The sequence below is a fragment of the Sciurus carolinensis genome, chromosome 12 (genome assembly GCF_902686445.1).
Source record: "Sciurus carolinensis chromosome 12, mSciCar1.2, whole genome shotgun sequence".
In the NCBI taxonomy this organism is placed as follows: Eukaryota; Metazoa; Chordata; class Mammalia; order Rodentia; family Sciuridae; genus Sciurus; species Sciurus carolinensis.
In genome coordinates this window covers 103760682-103785849 of record NC_062224.1, presented here as the reverse complement: position 1 = coordinate 103785849, position 25168 = coordinate 103760682, and the positions used below count along the sequence as shown (strand labels likewise).

Genomic DNA, 25168 nt, shown 5'->3' with positions numbered 1-25168 from the left:
TGGCAAGAATGGAGGAAGGAAGGACTGTATAGAGGGAAAAGAGGGGTGGGAGGGGTGGGGGGAAGGAAAAAAAATAACAGAATGAATCAAACAACATTACCCTATGTAAATTTATGATTACACAAATGGTATGCCTTGACTCCATGTACAAACAGAGAAACAACATGTATCCAATTTGTTTACAATTAAAAAAAAAAAAAAGGCACAGGTATGTGTATTACTCCCCCACAACACACACACACTGCTTTCTTTCTACATATCAGGAAAACATGATTTGGCAGTCGCCCCCTAGTCCAAATCAGGTGGAATCCAACAGAAATTCAGATTTGGCACATTTTGGTGGCAATTTTTGGAATATACTAAAGACAGTCATAAAAGGAGAGCATTACTAGACTTGCTTGTGGAATATCTTACTTCACTTTGGTAAGATTAGAAGTGCCTTTTGCCTGTGTGCACCAAAGGCTGACTGTGAAATCTTAAGATTCTTCCCAGCAGACTAAGAACTATGGAGTTAAGAACTATTGACTTCACAAAAGTCAGTATACATATGAATACATCGCTATTAATAATGCAGATTTTTGAATAAGCTCATTAGAAGACAATGGTGAGTCATGTAGACGTTCATACCTGGTTTTAATGACTTTGAAACCAATACAGACAAGCCAACAGGCACTTGGGCAAAGGATGCTTTATTTACTTTGAATCAGAGCTAAAGATCCAGGCAAATTTAAATGAAGCCAAGTTTTCGTGAGTCAGTTCAGCCTATCTGGAGGAATTCTGTGCTTCCCTGTAAATGGGCCAATTCCTCTGCAAATATTACGTATGATTAAACTTGCAAGATATGAACAGAAAAAGAGGTAGACAGAGAAGATGCACATATGAATTTTGTGGGTGGGATGCAGGCTGTGCTAAACTCCTGGGATAATTGATCCTTAAAGGTAGGACATATCCCAGCCCCCAACCCCTTTAAGGTAAAGCCTTCTCCACTTCAAAGTCAAAACTCATAGCGACTTTTCCCAAAGGTAAAGTCATTTCATCAGTGAACTGAAAGGTCGGTGCTGGGATGTCTATATGAGATTCAGATACCCCAGGTAGGCTTTGTTCTTTAGAAGAGCCCATCACAGGGGTCACTCTGGGGATTCCTTTATTTATGTAAAAACCACACATGCCTTCTCAGTGTTTGCATATGGCTCTGAGGGCAGGACAGGGCAATCCTTTTTCCTCTCTGTAATCCTGGGGTCCTCACAGTGCCCAGCAAATAATTCTGTGAATCGTTTCTGATTGATCGAGGTCCTCGGACCCAAGGAACTTGGCTCCTGACCATCTCCTACTCTTCATTTCACCCTTTTCACGGTGCATCTGGCTGCTGAGCACGGAAGACAGGTGTGAACTCACACCTGGGAGTTATCCTTGTGTCTCCTTTCTATGACAACAAATAAAATACGTAAAGTGGACAGACCACCCTGTGACCAGCAACCCCTGGGAGAAGGCTGACCAGTGAGGCCCCATATAAGTGGGGCCCTGAGGGGGAGCTCCAAGCAGTGAGGTTCACGGTGTCTGCCTCCCAAAGCCAATGGAGACCTCACTCATCAGAGGAGGAAGGGATGGCCTCCTTTTTGCAGGTGTCGTGCTTGGCTCGGTGTCGCTGGAGGTGGTTGGAACGGGTGAAGGCCTGACCACAGTCCTCACACTGGTAGGGCCTCTCCCCATTGTGCATCCGGATGTGCTGAGCCAGCTCTGAGGCGATGCGGAATGCCCTGCCGCACTCGGCACACAGGAAACCCTTCTCTCCAGAGTGAATCTGTTGGTGCCTCTTCAGGGTGGAGGAACGAGCAAAGGCCTGGCCACACTGTGTGCAAGGGAAGGGCCTCTCACCAGTGTGGATGCGCTGGTGGCGCACGAGGCGCGAGGGCTGCGCGAAGGCCACGCCGCAGTCTGCGCACTTGAAGGGCCTCTGACCTGTGTGCAGTGTCTGGTGCTCGTACAGGTTGGAGGATTTGGTGAAGCACTTGCCGCAGGTGGGGCAAGGGAAGGGCCGCTCGCCTGAGTGCACGCGCTGATGCTCCACCATGCGGCTGGCCACCGCGAACTCCCGGTCACAGGCGGAGCAGCGGAAGGGCTTGGCGCCCAGGTGCGTGCGCTGATGGCGCAGCAGCGACAGCGGCTTGTTGAAGGTCAGGCCGCACTCGGAGCACGGGAAGGGCTTATTGTTGCTGTGCATGTTGCGCTGGTGCTTGCGCAGGTCCGAGGAGCGCACGAAGGCCTTGCCGCAGTCTTGGCATGGGTAGGGCTTCTCACCGGTGTGGGTGCGGATGTGCTTGCGGTGGTCCGAGGACCAGGTGTAGGCCTTGTCGCAGAAGGGGCACCGGTAAGGCCGCTCGCCAGTGTGCAGGCGCCGGTGCTGCTGGAGCGTGCCCCGGTGGGAGTAGGTCTTTCCGCACAGCTCACACGAGTAGGGCTTGGCGCTGCCGTGTCCTGCAGCGCCCGACAGTTCTCGGGGCTTCTGGAGGGCCTCGCCGCCCCCCAGGCATTTGTAGGGATGCCCCTCCGCCTGCCCAAGGTCTGACTCAACAGCTGCGTTCTGGCCTTTTCTGCTGCTCCGCGCTTTTGCCAACACTGCTATTGCCAGACAGGCTGGAGTGGCTGATCCCTGGTCCGCTGTGTGTGTGTCCTGCGTGGGGAGGTCCCAACTGCTACCTGTTCCGGGGAAGCACTCAGGAGAGGAGTTGTCTGGAGATGTGTCTACACCTTTTGGTGCACAGAAATACTCTCCAGTGTCCAGGAAGCTGGATGGGACGTCCAACGATGTGTCCTGGTTTGCCTGGGAGACTCCATCGTCGCCCACAGGTAGTGAGTCTTTAGGAGATTGCAAACGACCTAGCAACTTGTGTGAGTGGAGGTCCCTAGGAGGGGCACCCAGAGCTGTGCCTGCTTCTGGAGACTCCTGAGTCGGAGGAATCTTTGACTCCTCTCTTTCCCAGCTGGTCTTTCCAGGCATCTCTATAGGTTTGTCCCCCATGTCCCCAGCACTAACAGGATCAGAGAATGTCTCTTCCTCCTTGCATGATGGACTCTGCCACTGCAAGTCAGGATAATGGTGAGTTACTGGGGAGCTGCCCCTTGGAGGGGCCAGCTCACTAGTGTCCCCTGTGTCTCCTGCCTCCCCACCATCCTCATCTTCACTCTTTAAGTTCATGCTCAACATTTGGTTGCCATGAGTCAAGCTGCCAAGGGACCCCTTGCCCCACCTGTCCTGGGACTCCATGTTGTGTAGCAGGAGCTTCTGTTGCCTGCTCCTCCAGGGAAGAACCTTTACTTGGCTCAGGATACCTGCAAAAAGGGAGGTGTGGAGAGGAAATCACAAAGAATGTACTTAGACTTTCATGACCAGTGGGACAGGTTCTCACGATAGCTCAGTTTCCAACTGGCAACCTTGCCAGTTGTGTTGCTGAGCCTCACCAGGGGCAGGGGGAGCTGGGCTCTGCTGAAAATGCCATGGTATTCCCTGTTCCCTTTGGAAATCCCACTTTCTAGAAGTCCCAGATGCCCATGCTGTCAAGAATGGTCGGGAGTAGAGAACTTCTGCTGGGTGCCAGCTGTGCCCTGCTCTGCCGGGGTGCTCGCACCTCAAATGCTAGCCAAACAGGTCCTTTGTGGGCATTAGGAAGGCTGGTTGAGAAGGCAGGAAGCAAGCTCTGGCATCCTCAGGCACTCTGACCTTGTTCCCCTGTCGGAACCTGAACACCAAGTTGTCCCTGACAGAAATGCCAAGGTGCTGTCTCGTGAAGTTGTCAGCTCGAGCTACCTCCCAGGGCTAGGTAGGTCACCTCCTCTGAAGACAAGGTGCTGTCTCCTGAAGGTGTCAGCTAGGGCTCCCTCCCAGGGCTATGTAGGTCACCTCCTCTGAAGACAAGGAGTAGCCCCCTAGGAGAACGGGAACCAGGTGGGTTCCCAAAAAGATACCAGCTGCCCCTCACTGCCCCTCACAGGGCTTCTGAGTCTGCAGTGAAGACCCCTGACGGCCAGGGAGTGTGAACATAAACACCCAGATGCCCACAGAGAGCGTGAACTCTCAGAAATAATGCTTTGTCTTAAACGTCCTTGGGAATTTACACTCGATGCCATATATAAACATCAGTGGAAAAGTGTCTAAGTTACCTTCAGTTGAAATGTTTAACCTTCCCCCAAGTGTGTCCCATGTGCCGCATGCATCAGGTGCCCTGGCACACTCTCACACGGCCCAGGGTGCGTGTTCCCCAACTTGAGCAGCACAGTCTAAAGGTTTTGACAGCAAGTATGAGACACCGGAGCCATCTGGGTTTTATTTTCAAACTGATTTTATTTTAGCTTGAAGACACAGGGAAAGCCTGCCAAGGGTTGGTTAATAAGCGTCGCTTTTGTGAGTGACACATTTAACAGGAATTGCTGGAGTGAGAGGCAGGCTTCTGAGGGCCTTCCAGGGAGGTGAGTTCCTGACAGAGGGCTGAGTTTGCTTTGGTCTGGAGGGAACCTTCTGAGAATCTCAGAGGCATTAGTATTAACAGTTCCCGTTTTTCTGGGCACACCTTAGGAACCAGGAACTACGTTGAACACTTTGCAAACATGCTTAGAACCTGTAAGGTAGAGGCTATTATATTATTCTTTCCATTTTACAGGAAAGGATACTGAGGCTTGTCTGCTCAAGGCCACACAGCTCACAGACAGCAGCCCTCTAATTTCTTTCTAATTTCAAGGCCGTTATGCTAAGACCTGCAGAGCCATAGTACCTCCCAGCTGTGGCCTCCAGACTGAGCCTGCCCTGGGCTTGGGCCCTGCCAAGAGTGGCCACAGCATCCTGGGGGGAAGAGCGCTGCTCTCTGCAGGCATCAAAGCCCCTTGTGTTTCCAGGGCCAAGGGATGCTGGCTGCAAGGCCCCACTGCGGGGTTCCTCCCTGCTCTCATTGACCCAGATTGCCCTTCTCGGGGGAGAGAAGCCAGGGCCGACAGTCAGAGCCAGGACACATGCTGCAGACACTGCTGCCTGGGGTGGTCAGGAGTGTTAGTCACCGAGTGTTTACCTCTGCAAGCTCCTGCTTTGCCTCCCTCAGCTTCCCCTGCCCTCTCACTGGTGTGTCCTATTATGCGTCCCATCTCGTCAACCTCCCTCCCCCATTCCTGCCCGCTCACCGCACACTTGCTGAGTGTACGGAGTGGGGAGCAGAGGGGAGGAATCCTCACTTTCTACTCTGGGCACAGAAGTCACAAATGGAGGAGGACATATTGCGGTCATGACTGGGTTCCAGGTCTCATGTTCCTGTGTCCCCTGAGCCCTGGGCCACTCCTCTTACCTTGATGCTCTATCCCCATAACATGTCAGGGTGTGCCTGGCATCCTTTTGACAGGAAACCAAGTTTGACATAGTTGTATCATAGTGGCTCTCAGAGAGGAGAGGTGCATACATGCATGTGTGTCATTCATAAAGGGGACACAAGACCAGCCAACTTTATATGAATTACACAAACTAGCATGCTTGATCAGGAGCTGTGGTCCCCAGCAGGGACAGCAAAGGGATTTGTGTGCAACAGATTTCCGAGGTCTCTTCCTCCCTCTGTGACACACCGTGCCTGTTCCTGTGGCACTGTTCCACAGATGCTTGCGTCACCCTCTCCCCACCCCACACCCAGCACACACGTACCCTGTTCTTCACGGCCTGTGACTTATTCCCTGCCTCTGTCCCATGGAGGAACCTCCTCAGGGCAGCACACAGCCTTCAACTAACCCCTCTCAGGAGGCTGACGGGAGATTGCCTTTTCAGATCAGGGGTCCCTCCTCTGACGGAAGCCATGGCCCCAGTGAAGACATAGATCTTGCTTTCTCCCTTCTGTACTTGCCACAGGTTCTCTCTCCACCATCCAGAAGACTAGGAGGAGGGCAGGGGCCCAGAGTGGGATTTTTCTGGCAAAGGCTGCATAAATATACCTGGTCAGGAAGAGGAACGGTGATGCTCTGGGGTAGCTGGCCCCTCTGCTCTCCAGATGTGCCGGCCCCCTGAGGCTGTCAGAACTCAGCCCTTTCCTGGAATTTCGCCCACAGCCAGCAGTGGAGCTGGTGCAGCCTCCAGCTCCCCCACCTCAGACGTGGACACTGTGCAGAAGCCTGCCCCAGGCTTGTCCTAGCTTTTGGCCCCTGCCCCTCTGCTTGGCCCCTTCCAGACTGTGCTACGTCCATCCCGGGGCAGCCACCTCCCACTTTCTCCTCTGCCCACTGCCTTCAAGCCTTGCTCTTCACTTCTGGCTGGGACACAAACAGTTGCTTACCTGGAAAATGCAGACAGTGACGTGGGCGCCCCCTGCCCTGGCTTTTGTCACATGTGGTCTCTCAGCAACAGGAGCCAGAGTTTGGTACAAATTAGCAGAGATGGTGTCTCTGTCTCTCAGGCTTTTGTGTCCAGTCCAGCAGCTGCAGAGAGCCTCGGGAGGTGGGGCCAGTGTAATACACTCAACCTTCCTGCCCGCATCCCAGAGAGCAGCCTGGGAAATACAGTGGGGCTGCCCTCTCACTGCCTGAACCGATCCTCAGCTTCACTCTGCTCCCGCCTTTCCTCCCAGCCTGAGCCAGCATTCCTCCCTCCTCCTCCCTCCCTAGAAGGTTGCTCAGTCCTCCTGCAGGTGGCCCTATGCCTCCGGTTCACTCTCACTCCTTCTTCCCACAGAGCAAGCTGTCCATCCTTCACTCCTCTCCTGGTGTGCTCTTGGGCCACTTGTCACAGGTCAGCATCTGGGGTGCCTGTCTTTCCTTCCCTGGGAGCCAGAACATCACTGAGACCCTTTAATATCGCTTTCCAGGTTCCACTACCTACCTTCTGCAGAGCTGTGGGTTGAGCGGGGAATAGGGTCCTGCAGTTCTTAGCAGTGGTCCAGTCCCTGTCTCAAAGATGCCCTGACTGCTTAGCTGGGGTACAAGGAAATAGTGTCTGTCCTTATTCATACAGACGCCCGGCCTGCCTGGGACCTCTCTTCATCTTTCAAGCGTTAGTTCCACATAGGATCATTTTGAAGAGTGTTCATTCTGACACTCACCCTAATAGGAGATAGGAGTGTGGTACCTGTGATGTCACTAGGTGGCCAGAATTTTATTGGTTGACAGCAAGGTTCTGGGTCTGGTTTTGAATCTTACCACTCACTATTCGCATGACGTTGGGCAAGTTACTTAATCTCTGTGTGCCTCAACTCCTCATCTGCAAGATGTGTAGTATCACCATCCTGAAGGTCTTGGGAGAATTAAATAAGATAATGCACGTGAGGAACTTAGCCTGGCATCTAGAACATATTAAGTGCCCAGTTAGCTGACTTCATTGCTGGTATTGATGTCAGTGTTGTTTTTTGGGATGACATGAAACCTAGGGCTCCTTTTCTATCCCATGGCCCTGTTAGGGCTACAACTCTCACAGGAATACTGACACCCGGACATTACTCTGAAAAGCAATTTTCTCAGTGTGATTAGACAAGCAGGTTTCTCTGCCCCTTTACAGGATTTACAGGAGTGACTTCCAAGGGAGTAAGCTTGTAGCTGAGACATGTCTCCTGGTCTCTGAGTCTAGACATCTGAAACAGGGTTCAGATCCTGCTGTTCACTAAGCCCTTAAAATAAAATCCAGAATGCAGCAAGTGTGGATACACAGTTTGGACAAAAAGATCCTAGCAGTCATCCATCTCCCAAGGGGCCATGACTCAAAAAAGTTGGCACTGGGGGAGGGTGTGAGCTGAGGAGAGTAGGGAATATTTAAAACATCTCCCACAGCAACATCGAGGGGCCACCAACACACCCCAGTGCTTTGTCCAAAATGGTCCATGTGGCCCACTCGTGTAAAGAGATGTCTTCAGTAAGAAAGCAGCTATTTCCCCACAGATGGGTGGGGGAGCCTGTGGAGGGGAGCAGTGTGTGGAGGGATGAGGGTGTGCGCTCTCCCCAACTCCAGCCTCAGCAGGGTATCCATTCAGCCAATTCACAGCGACACTGTCTCCAAGAATCCTCCCCACATTCCAGTGGAGCAGCCATTACCAGGTTAGCCTCATCTGTAAACTGAGAACACTGAGGCCAGATAGCTCAAGTTCCTTATCCAAGATCACAGACACACAATTACTATGTAGTGGAGCCACAGTTCGAATCCAGGATATCAGGATCTTCACCCTTCACCCTGACTGTACAAGATCTCCAGACATGGTCCCTTCAGAGCCTGCATGCTTGATCTGTGCCTGACTCTGCCCTCATTCTCTCCTGGAAACCCTTAGTCTCTCCACCAAAGGCTGTGTGACCATGTGTGTATGGTCTGTGCAGTCACTCAGCTGCCCAAGAGATGGTTCTCACAAATCCTGTCCATTCTCATCAGCCTTGACAACCTAATTAGCTTCACACTATCTTTCTGGAAACAATAACAACTGACTAGTTACTAGATGCTACAGGGTCTCCATGTTAAATTGCTCACGTGGCTTGGTGTTCAAAGCATGCTGGTGTCACTATCTCTTTGGGATGGGGCAGATCACCTTGTGGTATATGGGAGCAGGACTGGCCTGGATGCTACCTACTTGAAGAGATAATGGGAACTCCTTATGCCCTTGGGTCACCTTCCAGAGATGCCCCTCTGCCATCTTTAAAATCCTGTTTGGAAGTCTCATGCTCCTTTCCAGCATATGATTCTTCATTATACTAATGTTGCACACTGGGGGCTGAGCAGGCTTTATGACAGAATTCTGGAATCCCTTTCATTTCCTGAGTCCTTTTCCCTTTTGACAGTATAAGCACATTCACAGTCTTATTTAATCTTTATAACAGTCACTGTAAAGACCACCAGGCATGGAGAGTTAAAGGGCCTTTCCTCAAGCCATATCTTTTTCTTTCTTTTAAGAACTTCTAGAATCCATATCATTCTGTCCAATCCCTTAGGTATGGAAACAGGGAAGGTGTTATCTTAATTTGTCTTAAGTCTGCTTTTTAAAAATCTGGCATTTCCCTTGAGCTGTTGTAGTTGGAAGTGGTGAAAAGAAGGTTCTGACTTCCTGTCTGTCTGGAAAGTAGGGAACAAGGAGAGATTGAGGGAGGAGCACAAGGGGCCAGAGAGGAGGAGGGTTACCAGCCTCTTGCTAGCCACAGTGCCTGAGCTCAGTGGTGCCTGTCAAAAACACAGGCTGGATAGCTGGAGTTGAGTGACATGGGTGGAGAATTGGGCACACCGGCCCTCCATCCTGAAGGATGCCTTTGGCCCCTTGCTGTTTGCAAACGTGGTACATCTGACATTGGATTGTACTGTGATTCCAAGGGAACTTTGAGAAGTTTTCCCAGTTCTGTGGATAAAGTTCTGAGCCCAGGCCCCGTTCCCCATAGTTCTTCCCCAGGCTCTGTTGTCAGGCATCAGCACCGGGTCCTGGTTGAGTTGCTTTCAAATGCTGGGGACAGCTGGTGAGGTACCATACCATCTACTTCATGTCTTGGCCCTTCATGATCCTTAAAGAAGATTCTTAGAGCCACTTAAGTGACCTATGCATGGTAGAGACCCTTTAAATATTGTTCTTCTCTCAGGCATTGAACTTTGTTGAATAAGAGTACACGTGCAAAAATAAAATTGTAGGTGAAAGAGGACTCACAGTTTTGAGTAAGATACACTTGGCTTTCAATCCCAGTTCTGCTTGATCTTGACCTTGGTCAATTAACTTTCTGAGCCTAGGATGACCCCCACTCTAATCACAATAGTAAAATGGGAATAATATCAGGGTTGTTGTGAAAAATTACCTGAAGCCATGTGTTTAAAGCATTTATCTGAGTGTTAGCTCTACAGTGATTTTTTTAATGAATCATAACCCTAATTTTTGTCCTAGAGCTGGTGGGAGCTTGCAGATGCCTTTGCCTCATCCCTGTTCCTCCATAATGCTGGCTACTTTGTTTCCAATGGGGTGATGTCCTTCTGGCTCTGGTTCTGGCCTCCTTGCCCCAAACATTCTCACTTAGAGACTGGCCAAGTGGCATTTTTGGGGAAAACTAGCAACACTCCCAGAGCAGTGACGTAGTAAACCTGGTCCTTCACAGTGTGTGGTGCTTGGCACATATGCCAATAAATGACAGAAGTGGTAGATTGACCCTCTAGACAGGATGATAGGAAGTGCCTTGACTCCTCCTATAGCCCAGTGCCACACAGAAGGCCTCCCCCTTCCCAAGTCCACACCACCTGCCCTGGTGATGGCTACACAGCAACCTGACTGTGTGTGCTCTGTATAAGGGTACTTGGATAAATCTGTTTCTGCCACTTTTTATGTGACAGCAGGTGACCTCCCTAATGCTTCTATGCCTTAGTTTCTTTATCTGTAAATTATGGTTAGTAATCTTCAGAGTTACGGGGATTTCATGAAGTACTTTGTAATGTTCAAAGGATAGGCAATGAATGAGTTAATAAAAATAGTTTAGGTTAGGGGCTCATCTCTGCCTCCAGTCAAAGCAGGAAACAACACCACCTCTGGTCTCCCCTGAAATTTCTCCTAAAGCTAGTCCAAGACCACGCACAATTAATGAACTCTAATCAAGTCCCACTGGAACCTCTTGGTGAGCTCCAAGACTAACCTATAAGCTCCTCAAGACACACACCATACAGTAGTGGCCCTCTCAAATGACCACTAGAGCTGCTGGCCCCTGCTATGGGAGGAGAAGCTGCAAGGAGTGGAAGGGCACCTCTGAAGTCTCTAGAGCCCCCAGGTACACAAGGCTGAAGGCTCACCTTCTCTGTGAGCATAGCAGCACATGTCCTTGGCCCAGGGAAAGCATATCTTTCCAGGCCAGAGAGACATTGGGCCTCTGCTCCTCCATATTTCACCTCAAGCTTGGGACTTAATAGAAAATGAAGAAAGAACCACCACAGAAGAGACTTTTGGAAATCTTCTATACTTTAGCTTCTGTCTTTACTGTCCTTCCAGATTTACGGATGGAAGTTCTGAGGTTAGAAGGGAAGATGCTACATCACTTTAGTTAATGAACAAATCAAAACAGAACCCTCTGATCTCTTACATCAGCAGGAATCCTTTTAACTGAGGATTCCTTTTGGTGATCCCTTTCATTGAGGATTATCACAGCCCCGGGGCATGGCACAATGATTGGAAATTGAAAAATTTAAAGAGCATCAGATCTCAGAACTTTAAAACGAGGAGATCTTAGAAATTATTTGATAGAATCTCTATGTTTCACAGAGGTTGAAATACGAGTATCTGTTTATTTGCTTCATCATTCATTTATTCATTCATTGAACATTTGTTGAACTTCTTTATGTTGATGATTTCAAACTGTAAGATGATTACAACCTACAAACAGGACAGGGAATCACTTTTAGTGACTGCAACCAATGTTCTTTTTATAATAGAATAGATTATATCAAAGTGTCTCACACATATCCTGGAAACTTATTGTTTTATGTATTTTTGTTTTAGTTTCATATACATATAATATATGGGGAGTTATAATGGAAATTTTATTCCATATTCTGGATTGCTTTGATTCTTGGTCAAGAATATTTGAAAGCACTGTATTTTGTATCAACCCTGATGTGCACAAAGCATAACCTGGGGACCTGGTTAAGGATGAAGATTTCAGAGCCACACCACCAGATGATCCAGATGGTACTAGAATCTGCCTTTTACCAACTCCCTGCATGACTCTGAAGCACGAATCCCAAGCACACCAGGAAGAAACCAGAGCCTGAGCTGTCGGGTCGCAAAGGATCCAGGCCATGTCTTGCTTTGCAGGGCTTCACAGTGTGCTAGAGATTCAGAGCCATCTGCAGAGAGTTCTGCCCTGTGCAGGCAATGCTGGCTGGCAGCAAGAAGGAGAAAAGGGCTTTGTCTGGGCTTTTGGAAAGTGTTCTCCAAAGAGGTAACTCTTGAATTGGCCTCAAAGGATGAGTTTTGAGTTTGCTCAGCAAAGAAGAGGAGAGCAGCGGCCTCGCAACGATCAGGATTCCTTCCACACCATTTTCCCTAGTCCCCACTCACCTTGCTGGAGGCACCGCAGCAAGGGAGGCTCTCGGGCTCCCCCTGTGGCTCGCACGAGCATTGCCGCTGTAATTCTGGCTTCTGTGGAGCTGCTGGGAGCTCCTGGCTTCTTGTTCTCCCAGGTCACACCATCTCCAGGTGTTGGCCAGGGTACAAGGGGCCTTTTCTTTCCAAGGCCCCCAACACACACACACACACACACACACACACACACACACACACACGCCTTTCCGTGCAGCTGTCTCAGCTGCCTGAACACAGAGGTGATTCACAGGAGAGGAGGAAAGGCAGTTGAGGTTTCCATAAAAACACGCCTCCCCTTTCCTCTTCAACTGCTGCACTGAGCAGAACCAGAGAGGGCCTCTCTTCCTAGTGCTCTGGCCAGGGGTGTGAAGCCAGGTTTCTTGAAATAAATTCCCTGTAGGGCCGCTGGAATGCAGAATTCTTCTGAACGCGTGGATTCTCCTGGCCAGGGTTGAACCGGGCCTGGTCCAGTGAGCGCGTCTATGCTTTGGAAAGACCATGCAAACCTCTGGCAAATCCAACAGGGAGGGGGAGTGGGGCAGGTATAAAGACACAAACAGTACTATAAGTCAGGTGTAAACATCTAAGAGCATTTTGCATGGCTTTATGCCATCACATTTGAAAATGGCAAAGAAACAAATTACATTCTTGTGCATATAGAAACAAAATCTTGCATATAGAATAAAAGGTGTCCACAGTCTGGAAATGGCTGGGCCCCATAGGGTGAAAGCGCATCCACTCAGAGACAGAAACTCCTTCTTACCCCAGGGGCTCCAGCCAGTGGAGGAGGGGCGGAGGTTGATGGCCCTAGGCAGGACTGCTCTGAGGAACCTAGCGTTGTCTGTTTTCCTCTTTTTTTTTCCCCTTCAGGAGAGGAGGAACAGTAAGTGATGGCAGGGACCCTGAGCACAGAGCCCTGTGTCCTTTGTCACCAGGAGAAATGGCATCACTGAGGAGCCCAGAACTCTCCTGCAGGCTCACAGCTGCCTCTGTGAGTGGCACCATGCAGGTGAAACTGAATCAGAGTCCCAAAAGCTCTAAATGGGAGAAAGGGAGGGAGCTGGGACTGCTCTCGTAATGCCTACCCCCGGCCTGTCTCCATCTCAAGGATGCAGCTGTACAGGGGCCCAGCCACCTGTGTGGCTGCAGGGTGCACACTTATTCTCACTTACAAGCACAGGGCAGTTCAAGAGACAGACCTGAATTTTTGTGCTGGAAAGTTCCTTTCCCTGGACCCCAGCAGCCCATTCTGTGAAGGGATCTTCCACCTTAAAAGTTGGATGTGGAGGCTTCCCAAGTCTCTGCAGCTGCATGTTTCTGGGCTTGCCTTAGCTCCTTGGGCAGCTCGCTGCACTCACCCACCCTTCCTCTTAAAAGGTGAAGGCACCCCCAAGCTTTGGAAGAGCCTTTGGAAGAGGGAAAGCAGCACTCAGGAGCAAGCTGTGGAGTCAAGAAGGCTTGCATTTTAACCCCTGCTCTGTCACTGGCTGGCTGGAAGACCTTGAGGAAGTGCCTTACCTTCTCACAGCCCAGCTGTTCAGTAGGGTGACAGTACCTCACTCACAGAACTGCTGCGAGCATTATGTAAATGTGCATTCTGTCATTATGTAGATGTGCAAGGACTCACTTGTCACAGGCTTTTAATCTAGAGGCATAGAAAACACTGAGACCAGCAGGTGAGAAGACCAGAAATAACTGGAGTCCCACTGCTGTCTCTGAGCCCTCTATGAGGACTCCATATTTGATGACATTTGTAGGTCTCCTCAAATGTGGCGCCCAAACCGAATGCAGTGTTCTTGGTGCAGCTGTCTGGCCATTACAAGCAGGAAAGACCTTTCCTTTTCTCGTCCTTTCTCTTGGACCAGCATTGCGCATTGGCCTTGCTACTGGCATTACAACCTGACACTTATAGCAATCATGGCATCATATCTCACCCATGCTGTGTTTGGCAGCTGGACTTCTGTCTCTGGATAAATTCATAGGAAGCAGCAACTGAGACAGAGCTTGGGGTGTGAGACATTCCCTGGGGACCCACCTCTGAAGGAAAGTGGGGGAGGGGGTGTAACACAGGAAGATGTGTATCTGGAAGGTAGCTTTGGAACATGTCTTCCTGTTAGAGTGTCTAGCATGGGTCACTAGGTGCAGGAGGCCAGGGAAGGGCATGAGTCTGGACTCTCTGCAGCTGAGGCAAACTCTGAAGGAGCCAATAGTCAGAGGGTGTCTGCTGACCACAGTCCCTGCACAGCACAGCTAGTGCTGTTTCATAAGAGAATGTAGCAGCTCAGCTCCATGACCTCTGCATCCAGGTGCGCCACCGAGAGTTCTTACCTCATACCTCAGCCTGGCTGGAGAGGCTGGTGGTAGGACATGCCGTCCTATGTAACAGGGACCTTTCTGCTCTTACTGCTTCTTCTCCTCATCACCCATCTTCTGGAAATCCTTCTCTACCCATGCTCTCTTCACTTCCTCTTCCCAAGCCTGCCATTCTTGGATGTCCAGGATCCATTTAGCTGAAATCGGAAATGATCTCCACTTGAAAAACTGCAGAAGGTACCTTTTATTGGCCCTGGTAGGAACACTCAGCCTCAGTCAGCATGGGTGTGGCCTCCAGCTCCTTTCCAGAACACCTGCCTTTATTGGCTTCCTTATATGACACTATGCTCTCTCAATTTCTCTCTTCCAGCTGTCTTCTCTCTAAATATCAGCATGCTTCAGAATTTTATTCTAAACTCTCTTTTCCTCTCCTCTTCTCTCCTTCTTCCTCCTCTTTTCTCCCTTTCTTTTCCCTTTCCTTTATCTTGCTTCTCACCCCCTACTCTCGTTCTCTTTATACTCTGTAGATGATTTCATTCATTCATGCTCATGAGCTTAAATTTCGTCTATATTTTAAAAACTACTAACTATACATCTCCTCCGAATTCTAGATTTCTTTATTCAAACTGCCAATCTTTGCTCATTAACACTCTAAACTTAACCATTCAAAACTGAATTCCCCAAACCTCTTCTTCTCCCCAGCCATCACCATCTCAATAAATGGCACCATGAACCTTGGAACTGGTTAAAAACCCTAGGAGTTATTCTTTTACCCTGATTTTTCTTACCACTCCTGTCCCATGGATCAGCACATCCTATTTGCCTCCCTGTTTGCATTTTTGCAACCACAGTGATCTTTGTGTTAAGTCATGAGTTTGTTCAACAAATGTGTATGGAGCACAAGACACTGCTCTCCAGAGTCTGGGGATATGGCAGGAAAATTGTTTTGAAGGGAAAGATAAGGGAAGATAAAACCACATCATCTGTGCTTAACGTGGGGTTCTCAAGAGTCAGAGAAGGAGGAAGGGGTCCTTTGGATGGTGATGAAGTCTGTGAAGCGCTATGGAGAAGAATGAAGCAGGAGAGGGAGTGTGGAGAGGACCAGAGGACGGGGCAGGGGCAGGCAGAAGGTGATCAGAAGGCCTCCACGGTGACTTTCAGCAAACACCAGAAAGCAGAAGGAATGAGCCACACCACTCCTGTGGAGACTGAGGGAGAGCTGCTCCTGGCAGAAGATGAAGGAAAGCTAAGTTCCCAAGTTCAGATCCTGCCTGGCATATTGAGGGACAGCTTAGGGTGGTCACTAGGAAAGGAGGTCAGAGAAGGGGCGTGATTATACATGGCTTTGAAGTTTAAGTAAGAATCAGCTTCATCTGGAGTAAAATGGGGATCATTCATTCATGGGGTCTGGAATAGAGGGAAGCATCAAGTCCCGAATTTGACAAATGTTTGCTCAGTACCTACTGTGTACCAATTGCTGTTTTAGGGTTTTATTAGTGAACAAAACACAAATTTCAGCCATCAGGAGCTTATAGAACTAAAGGCCAATATTGTAAAAGAGGAAAGTGATCTCAGTTCCCACTTGATAAAATTAGAAAAAATAAAATTAAATCCAAAGTAGGTAGAATAAAGGAAATGATAAAATCGCAATGGAAATCAATTAAATTAAAAAATGCATAACAGAAAAACAACAATGAACCCCAAAACTGGTTCTTTGAGAGTATCAATAAAATTCATAAACCTCTGATCAGACTGATCAGGTAAAGGAGAAAGAAAATATGAATTATTATTTTCCAAAACAAGGGATAAGACATCTTCATAGATTCTACAGATATTGAAAGGATAAGGGAATATTATGAACAACTTTTCCCAATAAATTTGACAACTTAGAAAAATATATTGAAGAAATGAACTACCAAAGCTTACTCATGAAGAAATAGGTAGCTTGGATAGCACTATATCCATTAAAGAAATTGAATTTGTAGTTAAAAATTTATACACAAAGAAAACTCCAGGCCCAGATATCTTCAGTGGTAAATTCTAAAGGAAAATTTTGCTAAGGGAATGTCATGAGATGATACATAGAAAGTATCTTGCACATACCTAAAACTGTTCCTTATTCTCCTCATTTGCTGAAGTTCTCCATATGGGTCTGGGTTCGCACCACAGACTGGAAGTTCCTTTAGAGCAGGTCTGATTTCTAGCCAGCCCCTAGTATCCGGCTACAAAGGAGGAACCATAAACTGAGTAAAGAGCCCAGTGTGAAAATATCAGAGTTTATCTAGCAAAAAGTGAGGTCAAAATGCAGGTGTACTCCAAAATATTGCTAGAACTAATAAGCAAATTCATCAAAGTCGGAGAATACAAAGTCAACACATGGAAATTATTTGCATTTCTATACATTAATAATTAACAATGTAAAGAAGAAGCAACTAAATTTACAACAGCACCTAAAAGAATAGCTAGATGCAGTGGTACACCCTGCAATCCCAGTAACTCGGAAGGCTGAGTCAGGAGGATCCCAAGTTTGAGAGCAGCCTCAGCAACTTATGGAGGCCCTTCACAACACAGCAAGACTCTGTCTCAAAATAAAAAAGTGAAAAAGGGGGAGGGAACTGGAGATGTGGCTCAGAGGTTAAGCACCCCTGGGTTCAAAAAAGAAGAAGAAAATACTTAAGAATTAACTTAGCAAAGGAGGTGAAAGATTTGCACAATGAAAACTACAAAACATTTTGGAAAGAAATTAATGAAAACAAAAGCGAATGGAAACATATTTTATGAACGTGGATTGGAAGACTTAATATTATGATGTCAGTTCTACCCAAAGCATCTATAGATTCAATGTGATTTCTATTAAGATTCCAACCTTTATTTTTTCAGAAATAGAAAGATCTATCCTAAAATTTATATGGAATCTCTGGAGACCCCCAAATAGCCAAAATGCTTTAAAAGAACAACAAATTTGGAGGACTCACACTTCCTGAATTCAAAACCTATTACAAAGTTGTAGTGACTGAAATAGTGTGGCAGTGTGTACTGACATAAAGATAGTACATGGGACAATGGAACAGAACAGAAAGCCCAGAGATAAATCCTCGCATATATGGCCAAATGGTTTTTGACAAGGGTGTCAAGACCATTCAATGGGGATAGGATAGTCTTTTCACATAACGGTGCTGGGGAATTTGGACATGCACATAACAAAAATGATGCTGGGCCCTTACTGAATGCCACATGCAAAAATGAACTCTCAAGGGGTCACAGACCTAAACAACTGCTGAACCTACAAAATTCAGAAGAAGACACAGGGCAAACACTTTGTAACATTGACTTCGATGACGACTTCTTGGCTTCTTGGCTGTGACATGAAAGACACAGGCAAAAGAATTAAAAAAATAGGTATCAAAGGACATTATCAGCAGAGTGCGACGGTGGCCTTCGGAATGGGAGAAAATATTTGCAAATCATGTATCTGAGCAGATACGAACTTTCAGAATCTCTAGAGAACTCCTACACCTCAACAAGAGCAAAACAAGGAAACAAATAAAAAAAACCTGATTTAAAAGTGGGCAAAAGACTTGAATAGGCTTTTCTCCAAAGAAGAATGGCCAGCAAGATTATGAAAACATGTTCAAAGTCACTGATCATTAGAGGAGTGCAAATCAAGACCTCAATGAGTCACCCTCACAAGAATGACTACTATCACCCACCCACCACCAACAACCACCACCAACCCAGAAAATAACAACTGACAGTGAGGACGTGGAGAAATTAGAAGCCTCGTGCATGAACCCTTGTTACTGGGCATGTAAAAAGCTATTGTCACCATGGAAAACAGAATGGCCATTTCTCAAAAAAATTAAAAACATGGCAGGTAACATAGCTGAGCAGTAAAGCTCTCCTAGCATATGAGGGTCCTGGTTTCCATCCTCACCACTGCAATAAATAAATGAATAAATAAACAGAAATAGAATTACTATATGATCCAGCAATTTTGCTTTTGGTTACATGCCCCAAAGTGTTGAAAGCAGGGTCTGGAGGAGACTTCTGGACACCTGTGTCCATAGCAGCACTATTCACAACAGCTCAAATGTAGAAGCAGGGCAAGTGTCCATGAAAGAAAGAATGGATAAGTGAATTGCAAGAAAATGTTATTCAGCCTTAAATAGAAAGGGAATTCTGACATAGGCTACATCACAGACTAACCTTGAGGACATCATCCTAAGTGAAGTGAGCCAATGACAAAAAGTATCATATGATTTCACTTATGTGACTTACCAGGAGCAGTCAAATTCAGAGTCAGAGAGTAGAATGGGGTTGGCCAGGGTCTGGGTGATAGGGGGCGAGAGGGTACAGAATAGTGGGGAGTTATTATTTAGTGGATAGAGTTTCAGTTTGCAAGATGAAAATAATTCTGGAGTCAGGTGGTGGTGATGGTTTCACAGTGTAATTGTTAATATCAACGAGCTATACACTTAAATATAGGTGAGATGGTTAAATACAAATTCATTTGTATTTTAGCACAATCAAAAGCTTGAGGAATATTTCAGGTGTCCCATCTGCACTTTCGCCTGGCACATACGTAGACACACATTTGGATTTCTACTTCCTTTATGTTTCTGGTGTTTCCTTTCCTTTCGTTGCTATCACCCTTCCTCTATTCACTCTTTAGACTGAAAATTCCATAGTCAAACTGGACTTTTTACCTCTGCAGATCTGGTTAGTACCTTCTTGTATCATAGTTCTCCCTGTTCTTAACTTCCACCAGCCGAGACCACATCCAATGCAGACGTCTAAGTCATTCCCTCCAGTGATTCATTTGTTCACTTAGTAAATGCCTATTGGCTGCCTAAGAACCATGTGATGTCCATCAGATACTTCCAGTGTCCTCCCTTCTCTGTGTATGTCTTTAGACAGAGCACATAATTGCCTCTCTGAGACTCTGAGATTCTTCTGCCTTCTCATGTGCTGACCAGGAGCTTTCAAGGTGGTAGAGGCTCCAGGAACCAGGATCCCTGGATGACTGTGGTGAGAAGCAAGTCTATGTCACCTGCAGTGAACATGTAGCCTGGGACAGAAGTAAAGCCTCCCACCCCACTCCCCCAGTAAATGTAATAAATAAGAAAATTAGAATCTGTTAGATGTTGATAAGCACTAGGGAAAAAAACAAAGCAGTGTTCAGGAGGTTGAAAGTGTGAAGGTCAGGGTTGCAATTTAAACTCCATGGGGGAGGTGGTTCTTTTAAGGAGGACTTTGGTGCATAGTCTCAAAGGAGGAAAAGGTAAGGTGCACAGCTCTCTGGGAGAATCCAGAGAGGAAATAACTGGGTAGGAGCATGCCAAAGTGTGGGGGTCAGGGGGTCCTGTGTGCCAAGGAAGAGATGAGGTCATCAGATCACATCCAGCCTTGCAGGCCATTTTAAGGAGTTTGAATTTTTCCTGTGAGTAAGGTTTTCACCAAACCTCTCTGACTGCTGTTTTATGAACTCTAAGGGGAACAAAAGTAGCTTCAGGAAGATCAGTTAGGAGGTTTTGCCACCATTAGGGTGAAAGATGCTTCTGGTTTGGTGGTCACAAATAGTGAGAAATGATCCATTTCTGGATACATTTTGATGAGAGTTAGCATGATTTGGTTAAAGATCAGATGTGGAGTGTGAGAGAAAGGGGTCAAGGAGGACTCTGAGAATTTTTGACCTGAGCCATGGAGGAAAGGAGTTGCCATGAACTGAGATGGGAGAACTTTGGGAGAAGCAGATTTGCTTGGTGTGAACAACATTTCCACTTGCAAACACTGAAGAGAACAGGATGTAGGCATTCAGAGTGGATACAGGCACCCGGATTTCAAGATGGGGGAATAGTAGAAAGTAAAATTTAAGTCATCGATAGATAGAGTGCTCTAAAGCCACGGGACTATATGAGTCACCAAAGGAATGTATACAGCAAAGAGAAAAGGGTCAAGGACTGAGCCTTGGACCAATTCAACCAAGGAGGTGAGAAATGCCCAGAGAGGTGAGAAGAAGGGAACAAAGAATTCCAAAGGAACTCAAAAGGGTGTGATTTTCTGGAGATCAAGGGTAGAAAATAGTTCAAGGAGAAGGAAGTGGTCCATTATGTCCAATGCTGCTGACAGTTTCTCTGAGCAAAGACTGAGAATGGACCATTCCATTCAGCCACCTGGGATCAAAGCCTGATTGGAGCAGATTTAATTAAGAGAGGAGAGGAATAGTCAGTGGGTGTAAATGGATCCTCCAAGGAATTTTACTCCAAATGGGGAAAGAGAAATGAGAGGGTGTCCTTGAGGAAGTGAGAAAGGATGGGGTCCAGGTTCTGAGCAACAGGCGGTCCATCCACAGTGACGGGAAGAAGGTGTAAGGACTTGGATGCAGATACGTGGGTAGAAGTGCAGAGTGAGCGGAAGGAAGTTCTCTTGCTAGGGCTGACCAAGGTCATCGACTGAGATGGAGAGTGTGGGAGGAGGTGTGGGAAGTCTCAAGAGAAAGAAGGTATGAAATGTTTGTGTGGGTGAGTGAAAGGACCGGTAACTTCCAAAGAGCACTAAAGGCCCACCGGAGGTGAGTGGTCGTGTGTTAAAGTTAGGCCAGCCAGGAAGATCCTGTGCTTTCCTCCTGCCACGTCAGCTGTGTGGGTGTAGACCTGGAGGAGGCTCGGAACCAGATTAACTGTGGCTTAGAGTTTTGCCAACAAATGCCAGGAAGCTACAGAACACTGGTGAAAATGAGAGTCTATGGAAAAGAAGTGGTTAGAGTGACAATCCAGGAAATGTCAGCCCCGTCTTGGGGGAGAGAGAACACAGAGTGAGCAGGACAAGTTAAAAGGTAGCGGGGCGGGGTCACCACCATGTTGAAGGAGAGTCGCTGGTGGGATCTCAGCGGCAGCAGGCGGGGAGTTAAGAGGTGCTGGTCAGAGAGGGAGATGCACAACACTGAGATTATGGAAGAGATGCAACTGTTAAGGAAGGCAGGCTCTGGACTTTGGCCTTTTGGGTGTTTGAGGGTGGAGGGTGGAGAGGAGCTCAGCCCTCAGGGAGCTGAGAAGCCAGCTATGTGGGGCTTCAGTGCCAAGCATGGTGGCCAGGTGGGCTTGGCCAGGTTGGTGTTAGTCGATTTTGTCACTGTAATAAATACCTGAGACAATCAATTTAAAATGAGCAAAGGTTGATTTGGGCTCACAGCTTCGGTGATTTTAGTCCATGGCTGCACATTGCTTTGGGGCTTAGGGTGAGGCAGCACATCAGTATAGGGAGGGCATGGTGGAAAAAGCAGCTCTTGGCAGCCAGGAAGCAAAATGAGAGAGGAAGGGGTTAGAGGCCCCATACTCCCTTCAGTGACAATGCCACAATGCCACCAGTGACCTAAGTTCACCCCACTGGATCCCATTCTTAAAAGTTCTGCCACTTCCCAATGGCGCCATGAACTGGGGGCCTTTGGGAGGGACTAATCCAAACCATGGCATGCTGTGAGCCAGGGACTGGGATCCAACGGAGAGTGAGGGGACCAGATCTAGGCTTTGCGGAAGACTGTCCTGAGAGATGGTGGATGCTGGAGGCTGATCGTTTGACAGTCAAAGCTGGGCAGTGCTAAAGAAGAGGGAGAATGGTCTGAGTGAGCTCGGAGAAGCCACCTTAAGGTCTCATGTTGAGTGTCATTTCCTCTAAGAAACCTTGTTAAATACCCTGCTCACCCAAGGGTGCAGTGCTGGGTGCCACGGAAGCCACAGCAATCCACACACAGCTCCTGCCCGCCAGCAGTTCACGGTTTGGCAAAGCAGATGGAGAGACAAGCAGTGGATTGGGACGCGCTGCAGGCAGGCCAGGGTTAGCCAGAGCAGGCGGGAGCACGCGGGGGACACTTTAACCCAGCCACGCTGGTGGGGGTGTGAGGTTCAGAAAATGGGCTGAATGCAGGCCTGAGGGATGGACAGGAGTCTGTTGGGAGAGGCAGGGGGCTGCTGAGGGAAGATAGGGAGCCATGAGTCCTTCCGGGGGGCTGGGGAGTAGTGGGGTGCAGGGGTCCTGGGACTCTGGGAGTCACTGAAGGATGCACTTTCATCTTTAGAAGGTGTGTAGCTGAAGAATGCTGAAGAATTAGGAGCAGAAGCAGAACATTACCAAACTTAACCCTCATCTGATGTTTGGCCCCAGATGATCACAACCTTCGGGGGCCTAATACTCTGGGGGGTGGGTGGCCAGGATCCTAGAACTACCACAGCTACAGAACACACTGGACTATTGGCCTCCCACGCACCATCCAGAGAGTTTCATTAACCTGCCTTGAGATTGGTACACCTTCTCCATTCTATTCTCATGCCAAAAAAGAGTCAAATAACTAGACATAATGAACTGGGATCATTGCAAACTTTCCCAATAGGATTTCATACTTCCTCTCTCTGATTTCACACTGGAGAATAATACCCTGAGGTCTTGAAAGGCAGCCGTTGCTTCCATTTATGAGTGCTTACCAGGTGTGAGGCCCACATTACAACACAGGGAGGTAGCTGTTTTCCTCGCAGTCTTATGCAAGAGGAAACTGAAGCCCAGAGAGGTTAAGTAATTTCCCTTTGTCACAAAGCTAATAAATGATAGAACAAAGTTTTGAACCCAGGTCGTCTCACTTTAGAGCCCATGTTCTCAACCAACACTTGTACCACCTGTAAATCTGGTGCCTTTTAGTTTCAAAGTAAGATTGTTAGTTCAAATAGTGTGAGCGTGAGGCCTGTTTCCCACATGGCGCATCACTGGCCAGAGTGCCTCACTGCGGGGACGCTTGATCCCGACCAGGCCCTCGCCCTCTGGAGAAAAGCTCTGTGATGGACTGCAGAGGGCGGGTGCCTTCCTGGCTTCCCCTGGCCTGGCCAGAGGAGGTCTTAGTAAGCACCTTCTGTGTCCCGTGGTAAGGCTCGGCAGGTAGCTCTGGGTCCCTTCCTGTGCCTTTCTCCTGGCACATACACACGCCGTCAATGAGAACACACTGGTCACACGTTGGTTGTGTGTCTCTGCCACTCGGTGGTAGAAACGCCGGTGCCTGAGGAGTCGTTCAGGAGGTGTGTTGGGGAGCATTTGGCTTAAGATGAGATTCCCTTAAATATAGTGGTGGTCCCCAGGGGCGACCTCTCCTGCCTCCTCCACCATAACGTTCCCTTTTCCCTTTCTCCTCCAGGGAGGGGGAGCTCAGACTCCGGCCACCCCTGCCGTGGCCCAGCTGGGAGGCCGCTGGCCCCTGCGAGGGCAGATCTGCCGTGTGGCCCAGGCACACCTTGCACAGGCACACCTTGCACACGCCCACGCGAGCACCCTTCCCGCTCCTCTCACTGCCTGAAATCCCCTGCCTTCATCAGCCCTTCCATCCTTCTTTCCACCTTTCAAAATCCCAGCCAGGAAGGCTTTTCTGCTCACTCCAGTGGGCCCGGGGGTCTCTCCCTGATCTCCTGCAGTACATGTGGTTTTATTCCCACAGATGCTTAGAGATTCTTTAGCTCCCCCTCCTTGTTCCAACACCAGAGACCAAACCGAGACCCAGAGGGCAAGTGATTCACCCCAAGTCACTCAGGACCTTACTGCTCTCCTTGTAATTTTTTCAAGAACAGGGGCCTTGCCTTGACCTTCTTGATATCTATGAGCTGTAAGAATCTGCTCTAAAGCCTAGTGCACAACAACATTGAGTTCCTTTATTTTCTCATCATGATTTGAACTTGTGTTTGAATCCTTCATAGGGCCAAGAGGTCCTGTCCTTGGGCATTTGTCCCCATGGGTTACCAGGGTGTCATCTGGGCTCTTTCAGCCTATTGTTCACAGGTCTAGAATAATAAGTCTCTCTGCCATCCTTGGGACCTGACTGGACGTCCAGAGAGTCCTGGCACTGTGCAAACACTTCTCTCTGGGGTCCTGATCCTTCTCTGCGGCAGCTCAAGGACCAGCATGGGGCAGGGGCTTAGAGCCCTCTCCCGCTGCTAGGCTGGAGAACTCTTCACTGGCAGGAGAGCCCTTCTCTGCCTTGCTTCCTTGGGCCATGCTGCTGCTTCCCTCCACATTGTCCTTTTGCCATGGACCTGGAAGGCCCCTGAAATTTAAAGCCTGATTGTTATCAACTCAACTTTCTCTATCTTCAAGCCCACCTAAAAACTGAGGGGGATTGCTTGTATTCCATTCCTTGGTGGTGTGGAGAGGGCAGCAGAAAAGTGGGTTAAATATGAAGCAATTAGGTTCTATGCTCAGTCAGAATAGCTCATTTTCTTAGGCCTTTTGTCTGGAATCTTCTTCCCCATGATTCCCTGCTTGACTCTGCCTTACCCTTTAGGATTCAGCTCAGACATCACCTGAGATAGAAATTATCCAGATTCATGAATCCCTCTCACCACCTTCTGCAAGAGCATGGCCTTGCACTATCCTCTCTGCTTTTCCCCTCCACACCCAGCTCCTATCAGGCATTTCACAAACACATGCTAAATTGAATCGAATTTGAAATAAGGTGGTAGGTGAGGAAGATTTGCCAGTTGACTGGTAGCCATCAGGAAAACCCAGATTAAATGAGAGGCACTAAAAGAAGCACATGATTAGGGGACAGTCATTCTCAGAACAGAATCTTTCAAAGGCCCAAAGAGGGAGAGGGCCACGCCAGGCTTCCCTACACCAGGCCTCTATTTCCACCAGGACTGGGAGAATGCGGAACATTTCTAAGAGTTACCAGCAGATGGCAGCATTGACCCTCGGATGAGGGACTCCCTGGAGCAGAGCAGAAGGAAAGGAGACCTTTCCGGCCTAAGAGACCATCAGCAGGAGGCCTTTGTAGTCTGGTCTGAGTGTGGGCATGG

General features: G+C 48.3%; 1 protein-coding gene across 1 annotated transcript; it reads right to left on the bottom strand.

Annotated features, from left to right (window-relative positions):
• Nucleotides 1-1582: 1582 nt before the first annotated feature.
• Nucleotides 1583-12066, bottom strand: Znf648 (zinc finger protein 648). The gene is made up of 2 exons (XM_047519989.1): nt 12006-12066; nt 1583-3330 (listed from the first exon to the last, which is right to left on the bottom strand). Exons 1-2 carry the CDS (start codon nt 12064-12066, stop codon nt 1583-1585), a joined length of 1809 nt encoding a protein of 602 aa, XP_047375945.1.
• Between the last annotated feature and the right edge of the window lie 13102 nt (nt 12067-25168).